This window comes from Cervus canadensis, chromosome 6 (assembly GCF_019320065.1).
Source record: "Cervus canadensis isolate Bull #8, Minnesota chromosome 6, ASM1932006v1, whole genome shotgun sequence".
In the NCBI taxonomy this organism is placed as follows: Eukaryota; Metazoa; Chordata; class Mammalia; order Artiodactyla; family Cervidae; genus Cervus; species Cervus canadensis.
The window spans coordinates 10,532,672-10,551,463 of NC_057391.1; the positions used below are offsets into that span (position 1 = coordinate 10,532,672).

Genomic DNA, 18,792 nt, shown 5'->3' on the forward strand with positions numbered 1-18,792 from the left:
CGCACACTCTATTTTATCCTTTAACTAATATGTTAGATAATCTTATTTGGGGATTTAATTACATCTCATATTTCTCAGAAACTATGATTAGCAATTACAGATGTCCAATATCCACATTAGCAATTCCAGGTATCTTGGAAGGTAAATAAATTATTAAAGGTCAGTTTTTTTCAAGTATTTTAAACACATGGATTTCATGAGGAAAAAAATACAAAACCTCACTTGTGATTTGTGGTTAAACCCTTGAGAATCACTGGTCCAATAAAATCTGAAAAGAAGTAGGTACTCCGGAGTCACAATTACTGCTAATAAGCAAAATCAGTGGACACTTCCTCAAACAAAACTTCTTCTACTAAAAAAACTTACCCCATGTAGTTGGTTAATAAAGTCTATTGATGAATCTAATTTAAAGTTCTTACCTTGCTTTTCATGGCAGAAGAATATGGGCCTAAAAACAAACCAGGCAGAATTTCCTAGAAAAAAATATTGAGCTATTTACCACCAGCAATTTAAATCTATACAAAACATGTACCATGTATAGTAATTTGCTAAAAAGTTTGTTATTTAGGGAGACTTTTCTAGCAACACTGAGCAAATGACTGTGAAGAGAAATGCAGATGTGCTTTATAAAACAGGATGACACATTTAAAATTTAAATTAGTTCTGAAAAGTCAGGTATTTGAACTTCCATAGTGCTTTTTTATAAGCAGTCTGAGAATTAGTATTTTGTATTGTTGTCTTTTCGATTACTAAAACACCTCAAATTTTACTTCTATTCTCTGCTACAGTCTAGAATTAAAACAGGTATAAAAAAAATCATCCCTTTGGAATTACACAAAATCTTATTCAATCAAATCAAAGTAGCACAAGATAAAACAAGATTACAACTGTTATCTATATAAAATATTACTGCAAAGTTTCAAAAAAAGACTATGGACAGTTCCTGCAATTTATAACTAAATAACTTTATAAACAAATAAATAAATTATAAATAAATAACTTCTGAATGGTGAATTAAAATTTATTCTATGAGAATTCAATATAGAAACTCTTCAGTAGGAATATATCATACCCTATATACTAATACAATTTTGTACTTCAATTCTATGGGATATCAAAATTATTTATGTATAGATTTAATAGCTTCTTGTATGCAGAAACTAAATTTTACTCATATTTCCATTCCTCATAGCAGCAAGTAAAATACCTCACGGGTAATCATATATTTTTAATAAGTGAATTTTCATTAAGAGAAACAGGATTTTTAGTGGTCAAGCAATTCCTGAGGAGAGACAGCTGCTTGACCTTGGGAATGGCAGATGTGAATACGAAACAAAAAAGTGCTGCTATGTAGGTTCAGTTCAGCTGCTCAGTCGTGTCCGACTCTTTGCGACCCCATGAACTGCAGCATGCCAAGCAGGCTTCCCTGTATATCACCGACTCCCGGAGCTTACTCACACTCATGTCCATCAAGTAAGCCATCCAACCGTCTCATCCTCTGTCGCGTCCCCTTCTCCTCCCACCTTCAATCGTTCCCAACACCAGGGTCTTTTCCAATGAGTCACTTCTTCGCATTAGCTGACCAAAGGATTGGAGTTTCAGCTTCAGCATCAGTCCTTCCAATGAATATTCAGGACTGCTTTCCTTTAGGATGGACTGGTTGGATCTCCTTGCAGTCCAAGGGACTCTCAACAGCATTCTCCAACATCACAGTTCAAAAGCATTAATTCTTTAGCGCTCAGCTTTCTTTATAGTCCAACTCTCATGTCCATACAGGACTACTGGAAAAGCCATAGCTTTGACTGGACAGACCTCTGTTGGCAAAGTAATGTCTCTGCTTTTTAATATGCTGTCTAGGTTGGTCATAGCTTCTCTTCTAAAGAGCAAGCGTCTTTTAATTTCATAGTGGCAGTCACCATCTGCAGTGATTTTGGAGCCCAAGAAAATAAAGTCTGTCACTATTTCCACTGTTTCCCTATCTATGTGCCATGGGACCGGATGCCATGATCTTCATTTTCTGAATGTTGGGCTTTAAGCCAATTTTTCACTCTCCTCTTTCACTTTCATCAAGAGGCTCTTTAGTTCTTCTTCACTTTCTGCCATAAGGGTGGTGTCATCTGCGTATCTGAGGTTATTGATAATTCTCCCGCCAATCTTGATTCCAGCTTGTGCTTCATTGAGCCCAGCATTTTACATGATGCACTCTGCATATAAGTTAAATAAGCAGGGTGACAATATACTGCCTTGACGTACTCCTTTCCTGATTTGGAACCAGTCTGTTGTTTTATGTCCAGTTCTAACTGTTGCTACTTGACTGCCATACAGATTTCTCAGGAGGCAGGTAAGGTGGTCTGGTTTATCTATCTCTTTAAAAATTTTCCACAGTTTGTTGTGATCCACACAGCCAAAGGCTTTGGCATAGTCAATAAAGCAGAAGTAAATGTCTTTCTGGAACTCTCATGCTTTTTCAATGATCCAGCGGGTGTTGACAATTTGATCTCTGGTTCCTCTGCCTTTTCTAAATCCAGCTTGAACATCTGGAAGCTCATGGTTCACATACTATTGAAGCCTGGCTTGGTGAATTTTGAGCATTACTTTGCTAGCGTGTGAGATGAGTGCAATTGTGTGGTAGTTTGAACATTCTTTGGCGTTGCCCTTCTTTGGGACTGGAATGAAAGCTGACTGTTTCCAGTCCTGTGGCCATTGCTGAGTTTTCCAAATTTGCTGGCATATTGACTGCAGCACTTTCACGGCATCATCTTTTAGGATTTGAAATAGCTCAGCTGGAATTCCATCAATTCCACTAGCTTCATTTATAGTGATACTTCCTAAGACTCACTTGACTTTGGACTTCAGGATGTCTGGCTCTAGGTTGAGTGATCACACCATCGTGGTTATCTGGGTCATGAAGATCTTTTTTGTATAGTTCTGTGTATTCTTGCCACCTCTTCTTAGTATCTTCTGCTTCTGTTAGGTCCATACCATTTCTGTCCTTTACTGTGCTCATCTTTGCATGAAGTGTTCCCTTGGTATCTCTTATTTTCTTCAAGAGATCTTTAGTCTTTCTCATTCTATTGTTTTGCTCTATTTCTTTGCACTGATCACTGCAGAAGGCTTTTTTTTATCTCTCCTTACTATTCTTTGGAACTCTGCATTTAAATGGGTATATCTTTCCTTTTCTCCTTTGCCTTTAGTTTCTCTTCTTTTCTCAGCTATTTGTAAGGCCTCCTGAGACAACCATTTTGCCTTTTTCCATTTCTTTTTCTTGGCGATGGTCTTGATCACTGCCTCCTGTACAATGTCAAGCTATCACTAATTCATTCATTCCATACTGTAGTTTTTCCCCCATGAATTCCCTTTATTGAATGTCTGTTGGTTTGTACCATCCAGAAAACAGTCTTTATCAATTCCCTGTGGAAAACTCACCTGCTTATTTTTTATTTATTTTAAAGTTTTTAATTGCAGTATAGTAGATTTACAGTATTGTACTAGTTTCAGGTGTATAGCACAATGATTTAATATTTTTACAGACTATACTCCATTAAGTTATTATATAGTAATGGCTATAATTCTTTATCTGATACAATATAAACTTGTTGCTTTTTATACATGGGAGTTTTTAATCTCTTAATCCAATACACCTAATTTGTCCCACCACACTCTTGCCTCTCCTTCGGTAACCACTAGTTTGTTTCTGTATCTGTATAATTGCTAAGTCATGTCTGACTCTTTGCGACCCCATGGACTGCAGCCTGCCAGGCTCCCTTGTCCATGGGATTCTCCAGGCAAGAATACTAGAGTGGGTTGCCATTTCCTCCTCCACATAGTGTGAACATTCAACTCAATCTTCTGCAAAACTTCACTAAATTAACTGAAGTTGACTGGAAATCAGACACAAATGTGAACAATTAAGTCAAAAGGGTTTATAGTTTGCTTTACAGTCTACTCTCCAGAGTTTATCTAAACTACACAGAAAGCAAACTGCTCTCAGAAATAATACAAATACTGTGCCCAATTTTCCAGATGAAGAAAAACAAAGTGACTCCTTAAGCACATACATATATAACTATGTCAATGATTCTAAGAAATTTCATCTCCCATCTTTTTAAAAGCCACAATTAACTTTTAATATGTTAATATTTCAAATACTCAGTGATGAACCTATAGATCATGAGTCAATGGGACTCAAATCCTTTGTGAAATTAGGTTAAATTATTTAATAATGATAGTAACAGTAATACAGGTTGGCTGGAATAAACAAGAAGGTTGTCATACCTGCATCTCTCGTCTCATAGGGTAAGTCCACTCCTTAAAAATGGAAGGAAAACATAAGAAAAGTAAATAACATTATGAAAAATGTCACCCAATTAAAGGTCAAAGATGTGATATACAAGTGTACAGATTTTTTTAAAAATACATTATACTTAGAGAATACTCTATAAACATAGCAGATCAACTGGCTTCATAAATATGTGAAGATTTAAGTGACAAGAAACAATGATTAAGGTGACTCTAAGTAATCAGGCTTCCAAAATTATGATTATGTTACTTTATAACAGACGGAATAGTTCAGTAATTAAAAGTATAGGTATTCCAGATGTTTCTCGCAAAAATGATCCTCTAAATCAGAGATGTAAAACAGACACTTTGTCATTCATGCCACCTCTATTCAACTGACAGTAGATAGCTATTGGGCTTCCCTTGTGGCTCAGCTGGTAAAGAATCTGCCTGCAACGTGGGAGACCTGGGTTTGATCCCTGGGTTGGGAAGATTCCCTGGAGAAGGGAAAGGCTATCCACTCCAGTATTTGGGCCTGGAGAATTCCATGGACTGTATAGTCCATGGGGTCGCAGAGTCGGACACGACTAAGCAGCTTTCACTTTATTGGCTTCCCAGATAGCTCAGTTGGCAAAGAATCTGCCTGCAAAGCAGAAGACCCTGGTTCAATTCCTGGGTCAGGAAGATCCACTGGAGAAGGGATAGGCTACCCACTCGAGTATTCATGGGTTTCCCTTGTGGCTCAGCTGGTAAACAATCCGCCTGCAATGCAGGAGACCTGGGTTCGATCCCTGGGTAGGGAAGATCCCCTGGAGAAGCAGAAGGCTATCCACTCCAGTATTCTGGCCTGGAGAATTCCACGGACTGTATAGTCCATGGGGTCGCAGAGTCGGACACGACTGAGCAACTTTCACTTTCAGACAGCTATTAATAAAACCCGATGTGGAGAAAACTTCTAGGAAGAAAAGAGTGCTGTGATCATTGAGCAACATCTGCAATGGATTAAAGAACAGAATGTAGTAGGTATTTCTCTGCCATGCCTGATCTAAACTGCTAGAGGCTTATCAAATAGCCTTTCTCCTATCTTATCTGGGCTTGATACTATCTAGTTCAAGTCCCTTTAAAGATACACTTTACTTAAGTACAGAGTTCATCCTTGGAATGCAGACCAAAATAAAATAGCTAGAAAGGGAAGTCACTCAGTCGTGTCCAACTATTTGCGACCCCATGGACTGTAGCCTACCATGCTCCTCCGTCCATCCATGGAATTTTGTAGGCGAGAGTAGGTTGCCATTTCCTTCTCCATGCAAAATGCCAAAGCAAAATGTCAAAGACAGATAATATTTTAAAAGTTAGAAGAAGAAAAAAGCAATTACAGTGAATTGAAATGAGGAATCAAATACACTACAGGTAGTCTTCATTTGTAAATGGACTACATTCTAATAGTTTCTAGCTTAATTGCTTAAAACTCAGAATTAAAAATAGTAATTAGGTTTCTAAAGTTAAAACTGCAAAAAGGTCTTTTAAATTTCTTTAGAAAATTTTAGAATTACAGAAAAGTTAAAAAATAGTACAAAGAATGCCTTTACCCTTCTTCCAGATTCCCCGAGTCAGAAAAGTATTTTTAACACAGAAGGTAGAAACATTATACTTCTGCAATGGAAACAGAGAATAGATACTCCTACAATTGACAATCAGCATTCCTTTTTTTTTTTTTAAATAAAGAAGAGAAACAAAATACATTTTTTATTTCAAATCTTGAAAATTGGTCTCAGCAATGTAGAATTGGTCTATAAATCCTGAGAAGCCATCTACATAATGACTATTAAAATATATCTTCCAAAGAATCTTAGGCTTTGCACAGTGGCAGTATCATAACCAATGAAGTTTATCTGAGGCATGATAAATGTTAATTCAAAAGTATCTTTAAATGCACAGATGAACTAAGAAGTGAGGGAAGTCCCCAGAAATACAAGAAAGCACAAACCCAGCAAGGGCAGTAAATACTGAAACACAGCATCCTGAGAAGATCTGCTAGTCTTTTCAGTCTTATGTTTCTTTCTGTTCTTTATTTTTTCTTAATAAAAAATAAATTTTTATTCATATCTTACACTTAACAAAAATGTTGTAGACTTAGGTGTGAACCCAAAATAACAACTTTTAGAAGAAAACATATGAGAATATTTCTGTGACTGGGTTAGGCGAATACTTCTTAAATATGACACCAAAATCATAATATATAAAAGAAAAAATTCAATAAACTGGACTTCCATCATGATACAAATATTTGCTCTTTATAAGAAGCAGTCACATCGCTTCTCGGCCTTTTGGCTAAGATCAAGTGTAGTATCTGTTCTTATCAGTTTAATATCTGATACGTCCTCTATCCGAGGACAATATATTAAATGGATTTTTGGAATTAGGAGTTGGAATAGGAGCTTGCTCCGTCCACTCCACGCATCGACCTGGTATTGCAGTACTTCCAGGAACGGTGTACCTCCCTTTGGGGGGAAAAAAAAAAAAAAAAAAAAAAAGAAGCAGTCACAGTTAAAAATTGAAATTGGAGCTGGAGCATCTATATATAGTACATATAAAGAACTTTTAAAACTCAGTACTAACATTTGAAGAAACAAGAAGTAGACTGAATTAGTGATCAAAATCATCCCAACAAACAAGTCCAGAACCAGACAACTTCACTGGTAAATTCAACCAAATGTTCAAAGAATTAATATCAGTCCTTTACAACCTTTTCCAAAAAAAAAAAAAAAAAAAAAAAAGGGGGAACACTTTTCAAACTCATTTTATGAGGCCAGCACTGTTGTTCAGTCTCTAACTCACATCCAACTCTTGGTGACACTATGGACTGCAGCATGCCAGGCTTCTCTGTCCTCCACTATCTCCCAGAAAGTGAAGGTGAAAGTCGCTCAGTGGAGTCCAACTCTTTGCAACGGCTTGGACTGTACAGTCAATGAAATTCTCTAGGCCAGAATACTGGAGTGGGTAGCCTTTCCCTTCTCCAGAGGATCTTTCGAACCAAGGAATTGAACCCAGGTCTCCCGCATTGCAGGCGAATCGCCAGTATTCTGGAGAATTCCATGGACTGTATAGTCCACAAGGTCTCAACGAGTTGGACGTGACTGAGCAACTTTCACTATCAGTATCTCCCAGAATTTTCTCAAAATCCTGTTCATTGAGTTGATGATGCTATCTAACCATCTTATCCTTTGCCACACCCTTCTCCTTTTGCCTTCAATCTTTCCCAGCATCAGGGTCTTTTCCCGTGAGTCGGCTCTTAAAATGGAAGTATGTAAGAATGAAGTGCTAAAGTGACCAAATCTGAATGTAGAACCTAAACAATTTTTACAAATATACCTACCTACAAAATCACAACTCAGATGGAGATTTCCATCATCCCAGAAAGTTCCCTCTTTCCTCTTCTCAGTCAGGATCTCCTGTCTTCAGATTGACTTTTATCACTACAGATTTTAGTTATGTCTATCCTGGAACTTCATGTAAGTGGAATCACTTGTTGTTTAGTCACTAAGTCATGTTGAACTCTTCTGTGACCCCATGAACCAGAGCCCACCCGGCTCCTCTGTCCATGGGATTCCCCAAGCCAGAATACTGGAATGGGTTGCCAGTCCCTTCTTCTGATCTTCCCAACCGAGAGATCAAACCCTCATCTCCTGCACTGGTAGGAGAATTATTTACTAATGAACCACCAGGAAAGTAAAAATGGAATCATACAGCAATACTACTTTATGTCTGGTTTATCTCAACCTAATGTCTATGAGATTCATCTATGCTGTTGTGTATGTCAGTAGTTTATGCCATTTTATTGCTGTGCAGTCACAACTGACTCATTCTCCTGTTCATGGAGATTTAAGTAGCTTTCAGGTTTTGGCAATTATGAATAAAGGTGCTGTGAAAACTCTTTTATATGCCCTTTGATGGACATACGCATTTATTTCTCTTGGATATATAAGTGGCAATTAAATGACAATCAGAGTAGGCCTATATTTGGCTTTACCAGACACTGTCAAAGTTTTCCAAAAGCAATTTATGCTCCCACCAGCAATGGATGGGAGTTTTAGTTGTTCCACATTCTCACCATGGTCTTACTTTAAATGGCACAGCACTTGAGAGAAAGCCTAGGACCTGCTCAAAGTGGGAAGCCAGATCATAACCAAAACACTGGGTCCCCAAAGAGCAACACCTTCAGTGAAGACACACTGGAGGGAGTAGAAGCTTACTGCATCCCCATAAAAATGAGCTCCCCTGCCTTTCCTAGCTTTGGGTCTAAGTAGGTGGTGGTGGTAACAGTGGGATGGGGTCTTCTTAACAAGTCTTGACCTTCTTCACTCGTGAGACCAAGTGAAAATTTAATGTCAAGTGGTCCTGAGTAGATAGTGTCCTGGGAGAAGTAAATGCATTTTCTCTCTGGAGGAACATACCCTAAACCTAAATCAGAAATAATTCAAAAGTTAAGTTCTAAGAACTCACAATTTAAAAATTCATTAAAAAAAAAAGAGGAGGAAATGAGCCAATATTAGAAGCCATACAACTGAATCACATCCACAAAAACTTCAGATATTAATTACAACAAAAAATATTTCTGTCTTTGTAGATATGATAAAATATTTACTATAAGAGTACCCTTAAGTATGACCAAAAATTAAGAAATCAATTTTTTAAAGACCCAAAAGGAATATGTAGAACTGAAAATGTACAACTGAAATGAAAAGTCATCAGATAGGCTAAACAGAAGAAAGGACACTGTTAAAGAGAGAATTTGTGAATTAGAAAACAGAACTAATGAAATGACCTAAATCCAGAGCTGGAAAATATGAGCAGTTAACAGACAGGTAAAATAGAATTAAAAGGAGGTAAGATAGAATTAAAAGGTCTAACATCCATAGAATCTAAGTTCTAGAAGGAGGGGTGAGAAAATAAAGGAGAAATATTATACACAATATTAATGAGAATTTCCCAAAACTAGTTAAAGGTACCTTAGAAATAGGCAGCCCTCTAAGGGAAAGAAATGCACAGGTAAACAGGAAAAGAGGAAACTCCTCAGCATAGCAAACACAGAAAGAAGATTTTTTTTTTTCCAGACTAAAAGCAAATAGAAGAATGGAAAATATGAATAGAGGCCAGAAGACCTACATATATGCAGCCAATTAATTTTCCTGAAAAGACACCAATGTAAGTCAATGGAGAAAGAAAAGTCTTTCAACAAGTGATGCTGGAAATAACTGGATAAATGTCTGGAAAATAAAATAAATTTTAATCCTGACCACACATGCACATGTGTGCACACACACAGACACACACAAATGTCTCATGTGTCTTCATCACTGTGATCTACTGCCAATACTTGACGACAGTGCTTGACACACAGAGGTGCAGCTCTGTGTGGGTCTGTGAGACTTGACCCAAAGAATGTTTGACTGATGTGTGCTTAGGAGCTCAGCTGTGTTCAGCTCTCAACAGCCCCGATGGACTGCAGCCTGCCAGGATACTCTGTCCACAGAATTTCCCAGGCAAGAACACTGTAGTGGGCTGTCATTTCCTCTTTCAGGGATCTTCCCAACCCAGGGATCAAACCTACCTTCCATCTCCTGCATTGGCAGGCGGGTTCTTTACCACTAATGCCACCTGGAGAAGCCAGTGGGCACTCAATAATTGTTGAATGAATGAAAAAACACTATGTGTGCTTGTGTGTAAACATAAATGCAAAAATGATATAATTTCTAGAAGAAAACATTGAAGAATATCTGCAACCTTGGGAAAAGGAACAACGTCTTAAAGAGGGCACAAAAGGTACTAAGCACAAAGGAAAAACAATTTAGTAAATTTGATTTCATGAAAATTAAAAAAATTCTGATCAACTGAAATATACTGCTAAGAAAACAAAAGATCAAGCCACAAATTGAAAGAAAATATTTGTAGTACATATATCCAACAAAAGACTTGTATCCAAAATACAAAATACCAACAATAAAGTGAAAACCTAAATTTAAAATGGGAAAATAAGTGAACAGACATCTCATGGAAGACAACTAAAAGGCCAATATCACATGAAAACATGCTCAACATCATTAGTCAGTCATTAAGGAAATTGAAATTAAAACCACTACATACCCACTAAGACTAATGTTAAAAAGTGACAGTACTATATATGTTAGTGTTGATGTGGAGCCAGTGGGACTCTCAAACACTGCTGACAGGAGTACAAAATGAAATACCACTAATATACCTACTCTATTAATTGAGCAATTCTTAACAAAGATTTGCTAAAGAGAAATGAAAACATATGTCCACCAAAAAGACTTGTACAAAAATATTCAAAGCAGCTTTATTCATCATAACCCCAAATAACCCAAACGTCTATACACAGTATACTCATACAATGAAATAGTACTCAGCAATAAAAAAGAATCAACAACTCATAAACACAACAGAGATGAACTTCACAGATAGTATGATCAGTGAAAAAAGTCATAAACAAAACAGTCTCTTTTGCATGATTCCATTTATATGAAGTTCAAGAATTGACAAAACTACACTATGGTTATAGAAATCATAATATTCATTGCCTAACATGGGGTGTGGTAGGGGTTGCTTGGAAACATGAGATAACTTCCTATGTTGGGAGAAATGGTCTATATCTTGACAGAAGCACTAAACACTGGTGTATATATTTAACAAAACTCACTGACTGTACATAATATCTGCATTATACTCTATGTAAATTTTATCTCTATCAAAAAAAAAAAGAGGGAATCCGGACAAAGAAGACAGGTTACATATAAAGAAAAGACAATTCAACTGACTCTGATTTCTCAACTATAAGAATGGAACGCCAGAAGACAGAAGAGTAATACATTCAAAGTGGTGAAATAAGTAATTGTTAGTCTAGGATACATATTGAGAAAATCATCTTTCAAGAACAAGAATGAAATAAGACAATTCCATACAAACAAACAAAAAGAGAGTTTACTACCAGCAGACTCTTATTAAAAGAACATCTAAAATATGTTTTTTTGAAGAAAAAGTACTGCTGTCTCTATTTTACATTTCTAGTTTAGACACTGAGAGCCTATATAACCTGACTTCAAGTTCAAGTAGTCTGACTCTATAGAGTCCATTCTATTCATCACTACACTATACAGTCTCTCAAAGTAAGAAGGAACTATAAGCAAATATATAGTTATATTTTAACAAATATAGACTACATAAGATTATGATTAGCTTATAGAGATTAACAGAATAGAAAAAAGTATAGAGGGATAAATGTAATCAAACTGTACAAACTGAAAGTTTATCTGCTTTTATAACTTATCATTATAAACTTTTTATATTGAAAACTTTTCAAACAAGTCAAATACTTTTGTCATCTTAGTCATAGAACCCTTAACCATTGAGCACAGTACCTGCACAGAATATGCACTGAGGAGATTCATGGCACCAGACTCTATGGATCTTACCTTTTTTTCTTTAAAGATTCTCTAGCAGCCTTATATTCTTGAAAAAACTTGTCAGAGTTGTAAGAAACAATGTGATTAAAGAAATGTATACCTTTGAATTTACCAAAACTGAAATCTCTACATTATGTGTGACAAAAGAAGAAAAACAGAGGAACATATATAGAGAAGTGGTGTACATATATATTCCAGGGGATATGAGACAATATACCTGATGGCACTTAAAGCCACAGGATAAACATGTGCTTTTTCTGGTGCGTCAATTTTATCATAAATTCCACCCCGCCCAACCCCCCCGAGGAAAAAAATATTTTCATTGACCACTAATTTAGAACATTCATGTTAAAACAAACATGAACATATGGAGTAGAAGTCAAAATTTACACGAATTTTTAAGTGAAACAAGAGGCTTCAAATAAATTTTGAGCTTCTCATAAGGTTGTATTTGGTAGTAATTAGCCTCCAACTAATAAAAATAAGTGGAAGGAAAAAAAAAAGGTTGTATTTGGTAGAACATGTATGCTGTATTTACAGAAGAGATATTAAAGGAGTAAGAAGCAAGCTGTATAGACAAGAATGAAAAATTACTCCTATTCACCGGACAGACAAAAATTACTCCAATTCACCTGTTACATGACTTGCTGCAACAGGCATTGCTCCTTTGAAACCTAGAACATTTTTTCTCATAGAAAACTTCATTTGGAGCATTTCCTGGTGCCAGCATCAGATCCTGATCTCAGGAGTTTACCTTTCTTTGTGTATCTAGCCTGATTACTACCTACAGAACAAATCTTAAACTTGCCTTGTCTACCAATTCTGCCTTTAAAGTCATTTACGCTCACAGTGTTGCTCCACCAGACATGTATCTGTCTGAACATGTATCTAATAACCAAGTCTTGCATATATTACACTCAATCTTAATCTCAGCCTGCCCACATTGTTTCAAAAATCCATCTCTTTAGAGATGGAAGTATTAATAAGGCAGACTCTCATTATAACCGATATGACATATTTTGAGTTACTCCTGTAATTAATTAGTAGAATCAATTTCCCAAACTCTGCTGATAGCCAAGCAGTCCAACTATGTTTCTCAAACCAAAGGAAGCCAGTTAAGCCAAAATATCCTTAATTGTGAAACACACCATGCTTCTGATGGGAATTCACAAGTGAAAATCCGTCAATCAATATGAGCTAGAAGATACCACATATTAAAACATCTTTCAGGCTCTCTTCTTCTCAAGCATATGCAATTACATGACCAATAAAATCACAATTAGGGGACAGAAAAAATGCTATAAAAATGTTCAAAGACCAAGAAACACATAAACGTACCAAAGGACATAGCCTTAGGCTGGTTGAAAATAACGTTTGGAAATACCAAGAGGACTGTTTAAACAACAGGTTGGGGCAGTTAAAAAAAAAAAAAAAATCAGAATACTATACCCGAGCTGGGACACTTCACAAAACAGAAAAAGTAGTAGTATAGTTTCTCTCACCTCCCCCTCCCCCCAAAAAAGGTCCTCTTCGGAGTAAGCTCTTTCCTTTAGATTCCTGGCCTAGCCCATAAAGTTGCAGGATTTAAAATTAACACACAGAAATCCCTTGCATTTCTATACACTAACAATGAAAAAACAGAAAGAGAAATTAAGGAAACAATACCATTCACCATTGCAACAAAAAGAATAAAATACTTAGGAGTATATCTATCTAAAGAAACAAAAGACCTATACACAGAAAACTATAAAACACTGATGAAAGAAATCAAAGAGGACACAAACAGATGGAGAAATATACCGTGTTCATGGATTGGAAGAATCAATATTGTCAAAATGACTATACTACCCAAAGCAATCTATAGATTCAATGCAATCCCTATCAAGCTACCAACGGTATTTTTCACAGAACTAGAACAAATAAGTTCACAATTTGTATGGAAATACAAAAAACCTTGAATAGTCAAAGCAATCTTGAGAAAGAAGAATGGAACTGGAGGAATCAACCTGCCTGACTTCAGACTCTACTACAAAGCCACAGTCATCAAGACAGTATGGTACTGGCACAAAGACAGAAATACAGATCAATGGAACAGAATAGAAAGCCCAGAGATAAATCCACGAACCTATGGACACCTCATCTTCAACAAAGGAGGCAAGGATATACAATGGAAAAAAGACAACCTCTTTAACAAGTGGTGCTGGGAAAACTGGTCAAACACTTGTAAAAGAATGAAACTAAAACACTTTCTAACACCATACACAAAAATAAACTCAAAATGGATTAAAGATCTAAATGTAAGACCAGAAACTATAAAAGTCCTAGAGGAGAACATAGGCAAAACACTCTCCGACATGAATCACAGCAGGATCCTCTATGACCCACCTCCCAGAATATTGGAAATAAAAGCAAAAATAAACAAATGGGACCTAATTAAACTTAAAAGCATTTGCACAGCAAAGGATAAACTATAAGCAAGATGAAAAGACAGCCCTCAGATTGGGAGAAAATAATAGCAAACGAAGCAACAGACAAAGGATTAATCTTAAAAATATACAAGCAACTCCTGCAGCTCAATTCCAGAAAAATAAATGACCCAACCAAAAAATGGGCCAAAGAACTAAACAGACATTTCTCCAAAGACATACAGATGGCTAACAAACACATGAAAAGATGCTCAACATCACTCATTATCAGAGAAATGCAAATCAAAACCACAGTGAGGTACCATTACACACCAATCAGGATGGCTGCTATCCAAAAGTCTACAAGCAATAAATGCTGGAGAGGGTGTGGAGAAAAGAGAACCCTCTTACACTGTTGGTGGGAATGCAAACTAGTACAGCCGCTATGGAGAACAGTGTGGAGATTTCTTAAAAAACTGGAAATAGAACTGCCATATGACCCAGCAATCCCACTCCTGGGCATACACACCGAGGAAACCAGATCTGAAAGAGACACGTGCACCCCAATGTTCATCGCAGCACTGTTTATAATAGCCAGGACATGGAAGCAACCTAGATGCCCATCAGCAGACGAATGGATAAGGAAGCTGTGGTACATATACACCATGGAATATTACTCGGCCGTTAAAAAGAATTCATTTGAATCAGTTCTGATGAGATGGATGAAACTGGAGCCCATTATACAGAATGAAGTAAGCCAGAAAGATAAAGACCAATACAGTATACTAACGCATATATATGGAATTTAGAAAGATGGTAACAATAACCCTATATGCAAAACAGAAAAAGGGACACAGATGTACAGAACAGACTTTTGGACTCTGTGGCAGAAGGCAAGGATGGGATGTTTCGAGAGAACAGCATCGAAACATGTATATTATCAAGGGTGAAACAGATCACCAGCCCAGGTTGGATGCATGAGACAAGTGCTCGGGGCTGGTGCACTGGGAAGACCCAGAGGGATCGGGTGGAGAGGGAGGTGAGAGGGGGGATTGGGATGGGGAAAACATGTAAATCCATGGCTGATTCATATCAATGTATGGCAAAAACCCCTACAATATTGTAAAGTAATTAGCCTCCAACTAATAAAAATAAATGGAAAAAAAACAGATTTTTACTTTAAAAATGAGAGGGTTGGGAGGATATGGAAAATAGAGATGTATTTAAGTAAGATGCTTCCAAATCAGTTATTTCTAAACCTAACTGCCACTGGAATTATCTAGTTCCATCTTAAACCAACTAACTCAGAAAAGCCCAGGCTTGGTTATTTTTTAAAAGTTCCTTGAGTGATCCTACTCTTGTTGTTTAGTTGCTCAGTGATTCCCGACTCTTTTGTGATCCCATGGACTCCTCTAGCCCACCAGGCTCCTCCGTCCACGGGATTTCACAGGCAAGAATATTGCAGTGGGTTGCCATTTCTTTCTCCAGGAAATCCTCCCAACCCAGTAATTAAACCTGAGTATCCTGCATTGCAGGCAGATTCTTTACAGCTAAGCCACTGGGGAAGTCCAACAAGTGCTACAGAAGCTTAGAAACCTGAGGATTGAACTAATCTGGAGATGGGAGAGTGGACACAAGGAACTGGCAAAATCAGGAAAAGCTTCTCTGAAGAAATGATGCCTCAAGTGGGATCTAGCCCAAGAGTAAGTAGTTAATCAGGCAGTCATGGCAGGGGAAAATTGTAGCTTAAAGCTCCTGAGGTAGGGAGAAAAACAGAAGCATTCCAGAAACAGAGAGAAGGTGACTATGGATTGGGCCCAAATGGAGCAAGGGGAAAAGTTGCTCATAACACAATTGAGAGAGGTAAGTGATGCCAGTTCACACAGGACCTTGCTGATGATATTAAGGGTTTGAACTTTATCCTCAAAACAAAGGGAAATTACAGGAATTTTAAAGAAATGACAATCTTTTTGCAAGCTGATCTAAATTTTTGCTAGCAACCATCCTAGGAAGAGTGCTCTATCCAGTATTTCAAGAAAAACTTGGAAGTAATATTTTTATAGAGGTGACAGGATCATAAAGTTATCATATCTTGATTTCATCAATCATTAACAGTCTTCACTGAAATCACTGTACTTGAATTTTTTACTTAAGCCAAGACTGGAATGTGATTGGGAGTGCTTCCTATGTGGAAAAAACTATGCTGGCTGGTCACCATAATCGTATAAGACCATTTGCCACTTTACATATTTCACTGGAAATTAAAAAATTAACATTCTGTTATATTAGTCACTTTATCATGTGTAATTAACTAGATACCCTATTTATGATTATTTATGGTTCTGTCTGGCCAGAAAGCATCTTCCATCTTCTGTGAAATGCTCCTATCAGCTTGGTGGGAGGGCAACCAATGATAAACTTCAGTCCCCTTAGCCCAGGAAGTATGTGACCTAGACTGGATCCTTCACTGTATTCACCCCTTTCTGGCTCTCTTGACTGATCCCAAGGATAAGCCAATCCACTAGATTTTAAACACTAAAGCTTACAGAAAGGCACTTTTCCCCCTTAATGTGAATGCTCTAAGGGTCTGATTTTCAAGCAACTGATGGCTAAACTTCATACCTGTGGAGAAGCCCAAGAAAAAGAACAGATCTTGACAGAAAATAGAGACAAGCATTAATGAATGGCAGGGGCAGTACTGCTACATTTTAATACTGTCTAGTCAAGTCTCTGAGACCAGTTTGCACTCCAAATTTTCTGGATTTAGTTACTTCTTTTCTTTCTTGCTTAAGCTCCTCTGGTTTCTGTCACTTGTAACTGAGAGATAACAAACAACCAATGCTACAGAATAAAGAATGAACTGGCTTTCAGTAGATGATATGAACATCATTATGTACTAGGGTTAAGTACTACTTCTCTCCAACACAGGAAAGCAGCAAGCAGGAAAGAAGTAAGCTGTATTCCTCACTAAGATTTTTACAATCTTTGCAAGGATAAGATATATTATTTATACAATAAGAGATTAGATGCAAAGTCTGTAAACTAGAACTATTAAGACTAGAACAGGGAAGAATTGAGGTGTATTCAAAAAAACAATGAATTAAGAACGAAGAGACCAAGGTGCACTAGGAATACCATTTATTCTTAGTAAGCTACAATTTCTTCATCTTAAAAGTGGGAAAGCTCTACATTATTTCTAAGGTTGCCTAGTGTTGAAATTACTGAATCATTTCAAGGATATAAAAGCATAATCTTCATTCACATTATTCCATATAAAAGAAAAAAGTATGAAATCATTTTTAACCTAACCTATATTCTACCTTTTTTTTCCTATTTGAGTCTACTCTTAAAACATGAAATTCTCAAGGATTATCATCACAAGCAAATAATCCCCCCCCCAAATAAAAAAAAGTGAACCACAAAAGACATCAATAGAATGAATACCTGCCATAAACTGAATGATCTCTTAAAAGTAGAAATTAAACATTTCTTTCTTGAGACTACTAGAGTGCATTCAATCTTCAGAAAAATTCTAATTTAGTAGAATTCTAATTTAGTAGTCTCCAATACCATAAAGTATTTTAAACTAGGAATAGATGCGGGAAAACTCAATACACACTTTAGGGAGAGAAGATGTAAGGTGGGATAAAAAGAACCCCGAGTTAGAAATCAGGAGACCAAGTTATAAAGAATTTTATTCCCCATATTAATTTCTCTCCAAAGGGCAAGTTTTTTGATTGAAGTTTTCAGATTCAAATGAGTTAGTTTCGTGACATTTTACTCTGATGATCACGGCTTGCCTCAAAAACACCAAAAGTCAAATCAAACCAACTACTTCGGGAAACTTGTTGAAGGCACACTTCCAAGTTCAGGCCCCACATCAATTCCACACGTGGGCTCATGTGTCCCACAAGTCCATCGATGACACCAAAGATTATCCCTCAAAATGAGATTAAAAACATACCCTTGAATTGCTTTGGCAATAAAAGGGTAACCTTACTTCAAGTAAGTCCTCGATGCCGAATCTGGGGGAAAAAGGACTGAAGTAAGTAGACCAGACCCGGCCCCGGCGTCTCCGGAAGGGAAGAGGAACTCAGGGAGCCGTGGTAGGGGCAGACGACCCCCAAGCGCGAGACTCCGCCCCGGGGTCCCGAGACGCCCTCAGGAGGCAACAGGGCTACCAGTAGGTGAAGGCTCCGACGGTTGGGGCCTGGGGTCCGCCCCTCGGCGAAGAGCCACAGAGGCCTGTGCGTGTTAGTCACTGACAGACTCACCTCGGCGTCTTCTTTGCACTGTGGGAGCGAGGGGAACTCCAGCTTCACGTCCTCCATGGTCCTGGCCCGCGGGTTTGTGGGTGGGGCCGGATAGGAGTGGGAGGTACCCGCCGGCCGACCCTCGGGCAGGCAGTGGCGGTGAAAAAGGTAGACCGGAGGACTGACCGGGAGGCAGCGGGCTTACAACTAACACACGCAGACTATAGGGTCCCGACGACTCCGGCGGCGACAGCCGGGAAGAGGGTTGGGCGGCTCGTACCCGGCCGCCATGCTGCTGCCGTCTTCCTCCCCGCCGTGCTTCCGCGCCCCTCAGGCCGCCCAGGCTCTAGCACCAACACGAGCCCTACAACCGTC

The 18,792-nt window shown here is 37.8% G+C and overlaps 1 protein-coding gene, 1 non-coding gene and 1 pseudogene across 2 annotated transcripts in view; 2 read left to right on the top strand and 1 right to left on the bottom strand.

Annotated features, from left to right (window-relative positions):
• STYX (serine/threonine/tyrosine interacting protein) overlaps window positions 1-18,773 on the bottom strand; it is a 46,433-nt gene extending 27,660 nt beyond the window's left edge. The window contains exons 1-3 of the mRNA XM_043470769.1: window positions 18,439-18,773; window positions 4,276-4,308; window positions 420-473 (exon numbers count right to left, since the gene is read on the bottom strand). Coding sequence (XP_043326704.1) covers window positions 420-473; window positions 4,276-4,308; window positions 18,439-18,495 — 144 coding nt within the window. The 5' untranslated portion in view covers window positions 18,496-18,773. The remainder of the gene's footprint in view (window positions 1-419; window positions 474-4,275; window positions 4,309-18,438) is intronic.
• On the top strand, window positions 6,131-6,303 carry LOC122444496 (annotated as a pseudogene).
• Window positions 6,590-6,780, top strand: LOC122444483. The gene has a single exon (XR_006270309.1). It is a non-coding gene; the product is annotated as a U2 spliceosomal RNA (small nuclear RNA).
• Window positions 18,774-18,792: the final 19 nt, after the last annotated feature.